General features: G+C 59.4%; 1 protein-coding gene across 4 annotated transcripts in view; it reads left to right on the plus strand.

Annotated features, from left to right (window-relative positions):
* Positions 1-7,143, plus strand: part of FBXO25 (F-box protein 25) — a 33,299-nt gene that overhangs the window by 19,117 nt on the left and 7,039 nt on the right. For all 4 annotated transcript variants that reach the window (XM_006773922.2, XM_015570585.1, XM_015570586.1 and 1 more), the window contains 4 exons: positions 1,347-1,440; positions 2,719-2,903; positions 4,200-4,379; positions 6,449-6,592. In XM_006773922.2, coding sequence (XP_006773985.1) covers positions 1,347-1,440; positions 2,719-2,903; positions 4,200-4,379; positions 6,449-6,592 — 603 coding nt within the window. The remainder of the gene's footprint in view (positions 1-1,346; positions 1,441-2,718; positions 2,904-4,199; positions 4,380-6,448; positions 6,593-7,143) is intronic.

A 7,143-nucleotide genomic window follows, 5' to 3' on the forward strand; every position in this document is an offset into this window, starting at 1 on the left:
CTCTCGCCTGGTCTGCCGGGCGCTGTGTGTCGTCCGTGGTCCCCGCATGCGGGACACTCTACGTAAATGTTCGAAGCGGCAGAGGTGGTCTGTGGTGGTCACGTTTGTAATGGACTGTGGGCTTCGCCAGCCAGTGCAGCTCTGAGCATGTGGTTAGCACTTTCTTTCCTCCTCTGGAAGGCAGCGGAGGTGGCCGCGAGGAGGGAGGAGGGATAGAGTCCACTGGCGGAGGCTGGACAGCAGAGAGGAGGGATAGAGTCCATGGGCACAGGCTGGACGGCAGGGAGGAGGGATAGAGTCCACTGGCAGAGGCTGGGCAGCAGGGAAGAGGGAGGAGGGATAGAGTCCGCGGGCAGAGGCCGGGCAGCGGGCGTCCCTGCAGAGTCTGACGTGCGTGAGGCTGCCAGAAGCAGCCGTGGTTGGGCAGAGTCGGTCAGGATGGTGCGAGTGGAGGTGTTCACAGACGCAGGGCAGGTTGGGCGACACCAGCAGCCACACGTGGCCCAGGGGAGGCCGGCAGGGCGGTGAAGTCCTGGCTCAATTCCTTGCTCAGAGCACGTGGGGAATTGCAGAGGCAGGCGGTGGCGTGAGCCCTGTGGGAGGGCAGCAGCTCTCCCTGGAGAGAGAGGAGCAGGCGGGCGGGCGGAGGAGGTGGGAAAGCCCTGCATTCCTCCTGGGGCCTTGGCAGGAGCTCTGCCCACCCACCTGCCTCAGGACGGGCGAGGCCAGAGGTGTGGACAGGGTGGTGAGGCATCAGGACCTGCCCGGTGGCGGGTGGCGGGGGGTGGGGGGGAGAGCAGACTTGTCAGGAGTGAAAGCCTGACGGGCTGGGGAAGCGTTGGGGGTGGCGGGGAGCTGGGAGCAGACAGACAGTGTGAGCCAAGGCTGACGGAGGAGACAGGCTGTGAGGACTGGAGCCGGGACAGGACCTGGAGGGAGCTGGTCAGAGCGGGCACTTGGCAGCGGTCAGCATCTGAGGGGCAGAAGTGAGAGGACCGTGATTCTGAGTTTACAAGGACTGGAAAGAGAGAGCTGTGGAGGAAGGACAGACAGGAGAAGGCCCTGCATACTTAGAATTGGAGTCTTCAAGGAAGCAGACAGAGCACGGACTGAGCACAGGTCCAGGGGTCAGATGCCAGCAGGCCTGCCGGGGGCTCAGGCTTGAGTCTGCACGTGGAGGGCGTGCGGGGCGACCGCACAGTCGGCGTCACATCCTGGGGTGGCGTGACGGGCGCCTCTCACCGAGGACCCTGAGGGGCACACGTCCGTCTTGTGCGTGTCGTCACTGTGGTGTATGTTTCCATGTGAGGAGATTGATGCTCAGCTTTTTCCCTCTTTCTTTTAAGCTATTGCAGCTAATTGCAAAATCCCAGTTAACCTCACTGAGTGGTGTGGCACAAAAGAATTACTTCAACATTTTGGATAAAATCGTTCACAAGGGTAAGAGGATGACTGACCTTTTCCATCATCTGAATCTTAATGAGCTTTAGTGTGAGGAGAGGGGTTTTCTCTGACCCCCACCCTGTGTGTGTGTCCAACGGTGACGTCCGGTGCGTGGCCGTGGCTGCACAGCTGTGCCAGGGCCTCCGGCTCTCACATCCACGTGCTGTTTATGTTTTAAAAGTTGTGTTTGCATAGGAAGGAGTATATTACATTAATACAAGAAATATATCACTGTGCTGTCATAAGATAGAAAGATAAGTGAAAGGACATTTCACCTCTTCGTGGCTAGCCGTTCACACTTCACTTTACCACAGAATGTTTCCATAACCATCAGGGTTGGGCCTAGTTGTTTCAGCATCAAATAAACCTACACATTTCTTTTTAATTTAGTGAATGTATTGATTGATTAGTGGCAAATAGGTAGAACAATAGGGTTTATGCATGTATAGGGTGTCCCCAAAAATGTATACATACTCTAACAGCTGATCGCTCCATTTTGAAAATGCAGTGTATTTGAGTAAGCACTGCCCTTGTATTTTCATAGTGTGTGTGCATTTTGGGGGACACCCTATATCTGAGTGAATGGCTGAGTGCAGCCATTTTTAAACACCATTTCTCGTTATGGCAGAATGTAAAGAACATGGAGGCTGACAGTTTAAAGTCAAAAAGTAGACTCGACCAGAAATGCTTGGTCAGGAAACATTTTAAAGTCTGTTTAAGTCTCGCCATATCTGCGGTATCTCAGAAGCCAGGTGGGGTCACAGTGGAATGAGGTCATTGTTCATTGTGACAGAACGTAGAAAATGTACAATTAACTAACAGTTTCACTTAAGCTGACAGTTTGGTACCATTAGGTCCTTTCGCTCTGTTGTGCCACCATCACCACCACCATCTTCCCCAGAACATTCTCATCTTCCCAACTGAGCCTCTGTCCCCATAGACCAGTGATGGCGAACCTATGACACGTGTGTCAGAGGTTCGCCATCACTGCCCCAGACACTCACTCCCACCGTCCCTACCCATTCCACCGTCCACTCCTGTCTCAGGCTCCGACTCCTCCGCCCACAGACAGGGAGCCCATAGCCGCTGTCTGTCCGGCTTGTCTCCCTGAGCAGGTGGCAGCGTGTGGCGGGAGTGGAGTCTCTTCCTTTCCGAGGCTGAGTGCAGTCGGCTGTGTGCGTGCACCCCATTTCATCTGTAGGTTACATCGGGGTGCAGCTCGGCCCTCTCCCAGGTGGCAGCTGTCCACGCACAGTCGTGCTGTTTTTGTTCCAGTGCTCGACGACCACCAGAACCCTCGGCTGATCAAAGACCTGCTCCGAGACCTGAGCTCCACCCTCTGCATCCTGATCCGAGGCGTGGGCAAGTCCGTGCTGGTGGGGAACATCAACATCTGGGTCTGCCGCTTGGAGACGGTTCTCGCCTGGCAGCAGCAGCTGCAGAACCTGCAGATGACGCAGGTACGACTTTAGCACCAAGTCGTGACCTCTTCTCCAGACTCCGGCTTGGAGAACGATGCTCGTCTTACTCTTTCGTGTTAATGAAGTTGTTTTTAGACGGGTGAGACCAAAGAGCCCATTAGTGGGCTCCAGCTGCTACTGGAAAGGGCTGACTCCGCAGGTGGCGAGGTGGTAAACTCGCTCACCTTGAAAGGAAATTAGGTGCTTTGGGCTCAAATGACATCAGGAAATCACGGCTCCGTGTGTGCGCAATCTGCCCTTCCCTGCCCTGTGGCTTGTGCAGGGCCTGTACTCCCCTCACTTGCTCGCTCTGTGTGGACGCGGATGCACAGGTGTGTGGAGGCAGATGTACACGTGCGGCTTGTAAGCAAGATGGCCCACGTGACACATGCCATCACATCCAAACTGTCGCCAGTGTCCAAGGCCCATGGTGCCTGCACCTTGAGGCACTGGATGAGGCGGAAATGTGGCCTCGCTTTCCTGTGGTTGTGTCTGATGAGCTGAGGAAGGGTTTGCACAGCAAGGACGGTGACAGCGCTCTGAGGGGACAGTGAGGGCGCCCTGTGCCCTCCACACCTCTCCCCGCACCTGCCCTCCTGGGATCAAGGGCGTTAATTCCTCCACACATGTCTCTAGTCTCGGGCACTGGGTCATGGAAGAGAAGAGGCAGCACACAGGACCAGCTGTGCTGGGGCTGAGCTCTGACCGCCGGGGACACTTCTGCCTCTGCGGCGGGGGCAGAGCTGGGTGGAGCCCAGCAGACCCCTGCCGTCTGTCCGTGGGAGACTCCTGTGGACAATGAGGGCCTGCACGGCTCAGCCCCTGGCACCGGCCTCCCACAGCACCACGTGGTGCCAGCCCTCAGGGACAGTTCGGTTCCCTCGCCGGCTTGTGTGAGGGAGGGTGTGGCTTCTGTACTTGAAATCACAGAGCTGTGAGCTAGAAGGGCCTCCGTGGAGGATTCATCCACGCCCCTGGCCACTGAGCTGCCCAGGCCAACCGCAGAGGCTTGGAGCGCAGTGCACACTCCGTGGCCTGACACGTCCCCAGCACCTGCCCCTTCCAGGTGCCCCTTTGTGTGTCGTCTAGTAAACAGGTCCCCTCGTGCAGATGCAGTGGAGGGGCTGTCACCATAAGCAGCCTGGGCCATTCCGGCTCCACTTCCCGGCGTCCCTGGTGGCCAGCAGAGGAGGCATGGGGTCAGGGACGCTGGCATCACGCCCCGGGCAGGTGGGGGAGGGGAACGTTAGGTCGGTCCGTGGCCTGAAGGCGCGTGTCCTGCTCCCTTTCTCGCAGGAGAACCACGGCCTCACGCTCAGTGACCTGCCCTTGCACATGCTGAACAACATCCTGTACCGGCTCTCCGACGGCTGGGACATCGTGACGCTGGGCCAGGTGAGCCCCACGCTGCGCACGCTCAGCGAGGACCGGCGGCTCTGGAAGAAGCTGTGTCAGTACCACTTCGCCGAGAAGCAGGTGAGCGGCGGCCCCACCCGGCCCCGGCACAGCCTGCGGCCTCGGCATCGTCCAGCGTAGGAAGGTCGTGTGTGGCCTCTCTCCGACAGCTTATGCAGTTTCCTGTTCATCTTTCAAAAGGACCGTGAACTCATATGACCCAACACGGAGCACAGAACAGGGCGGCGTTCCCCGCTCTGTTGACAGACCGTGTCGCCATCTCCCCTGTGGGCTCAGGCTGCGTGTCCGCTACGGCCGGGGCCCCGCCAGCCTTGGTTTCCTGGGCGGTGGGCGGCCTGCCGCTGTCCACGTCCTCCCTGCCTCCCTGCGTTATGCTCCGTGCTGGGTGCGGTCAGGGCTGTGCCTGTGCGTGAGGCCGCCTGGGTCTGCGGGCGGGGAGGCGGGCGGCCCGTGTCCGCAGAGACGGGTGTGGCGGAGCTGGTGACGGACGCGGGAAGTGGGGAAGTGGGTGTGCTGTGAGCACGTCCACGCTGCAGGCGACGGGAGAGGCCCCTGGAGGAAATGCAGGTCACGGGCTGTGGCAGTTGTGGGCGTGGTCCGCGTGGCAGGGCCCTACGCAAGGAGGCGCGTCGTGAGCCCCGCGGACCCTCCTCTGCCTGGCGGCGTTTGGAACAAGGGCAGCTCTCGTATGAAGAGCAGACGAGTGGCACAGGGAGCCGATGACAGGCGGCGCCAAGAAGGAAGGGTGTGGACATGGACCAACCCAGGGACTTGAGGCCCATTGGCTGGGGTGGGCGCAGCCATGTCCCGTGGTCCCTGGGGGTTGGGAGTCACAGGTGGAGGCGGTGGGTTGAGATGCCTCCCAGGTGCCCGAGTGCAGCCCGTCGAGAGGCCCGGGTATCTGAAGGACTCGAGAGGAGGCGGCGGGCCTCGGGCAGCGGCTAACAGGGCTCCTGAGGGCCTGAGAGGAGGGGCAAAGGCTACCAGAGGTCACCTGGGACCCAGAGGATGCCTGCTAGACTGAGTCCTGTGGTGGTGGGCGACCCCAGGAAAACAACTGGGGGGTCTTGGGGAGAAGCACAGGGTCAGGGTGACTTGAAGGGAAGAGCGAGATTGCATTGTGGAGTCGGCACAGCTGTGGGGACAGCGTGTTTGAGGGAGAGCTCGTGCCTAGGGAACGAGCGGGTGATGTGCGTCTGGGTGGCGGCCCGGAGCTCCTGGGGGCCACTCCCCAGGTGCCCTGGCTGCTCCCCAGCTCGAGGGTCAAGTGTATGGCGGGCATCTCGGGAACATGGTTGGCCATTTGTGAGGTCCTTGCATGCATTCCTTAAAGGGCTACTGTATTTTTCTTAATATATTTTCATCGATCTCAGAGAGGAAGGGAGAGGGAGAGAGAGAAACATCAATGATGAGAGAGAATCATTGATTGGCTGCCTTCTGGGGGCGAGCCCACAACCCGGGCATGTGCCCTTGACCAGAATCAAACCTGGGACCCTTCAGTCTGCAGGCCGATGCTCTATCCACTGAACCACACCAGCTCAGACCTAAAGGGGCCCTGTAGAGGCTCTGTCATCCACACAGTTTCATGTCAGGTGTCAGAATTGGCACCACAGGTGCATCTTGTCTGCATGCTGTGCCAACCAGATGGAAAGCCCAGGTGCCGCCTGGCAGCGACTCCCACCCCCAGTGGGTGTGACGGTGTCTCCTTCCGACTCAGGGCAGGTGCTGGGCCTCTTGGCCGTTTGTACATCTTCGCAGAAATGTCTTTTCAGGGCCTGTGCTCATGTCCGGCAGATGATGTGTGTAACTGCCTGCCTCTCTGATTTGACTTGTCAAGTGCAGTGACGTACAGCGTTATATCAGTGTCAGGTGTGCAGCGTCATGGTTGGACTTACTGGTAGTTGAACTGCTTACGGGCATCAGGCCCGATCTGAATAGTGAGATCTGCGTCAGGCTGTGTGGGGTCCCAGAGTAGGGACACGCGCTTCCTTTGATGAGTCCCTTGGATTTAACCCGGGTAGTTTAAGGCCAGTGATTCCGTGTTGCCCGCGCCACCTGCCGCTTTAACAGTTCTGCACCTCGTCCCGCTCTGCTCACCGCGGCTGACTGAGCCGAGCGTGTGCGTCTAGTTCTGCAGACACCTGATCCTCTCGGAGAAGGGCCACGTGGAGTGGAAGCGGATGTACTTTGCGCTGCGGAAGTGCTACCCGACGCGGGAGCAGTATGGGGACACGCTGCTCTTCTGCCGGCACTGCAGCACCCTCTTCTGGAAGGTGAGCTGCGGGCGCGGGCGGCGGGCGGGCAGGGACAGCTTGCCATCTGCACGGAGCACAGAGGGGAGCAAACAGGCAGCTGTGGCGGAAGCGTGCAGGGCTGTCTGTCCCAGATGCCGGGCAGGCAGGTTCATGAACAGAGTGCCCTGGGGTTCGGATCCGAGCGACGAGGAGCCGACCATTGGCCTCTGCCTGTCCCTGGATGGCGGTCCTCCCTGTGGTGACTTGGGTGGGGCACATCCCGGCCCACCCCACCCCGCCCAGCCCATGTGCCTCCCGCTTCTCTTCTCAGAGCTCCACACACAAGTAAACGTGCATTTTCTCACTGTTTGGTCAGAACCTAACAGACTGGTTGCTTATCAAGTCTAGCCCTTCAGTGAGGAATCTGTACCTGGACACTCACCGTCCATCCAGAGCCCGCAGGGCCCTTAGCCAAGACCCCTCCTGTCTGCTCCCCCCAGACGTCTGATGGGCCCCCTCCTGTCTGCCCTCCCAGACGTCTGATGGGCCCTTCCTGTCTGCTCCCCCCCAGACGTCTGATGGGCCCCTTC

The sequence above is a fragment of the Myotis davidii genome, unplaced genomic scaffold (assembly GCF_000327345.1).
Source record: "Myotis davidii unplaced genomic scaffold, ASM32734v1 scaffold807, whole genome shotgun sequence".
Lineage (NCBI taxonomy): Eukaryota > Metazoa > Chordata > Mammalia > Chiroptera > Vespertilionidae > Myotis > Myotis davidii.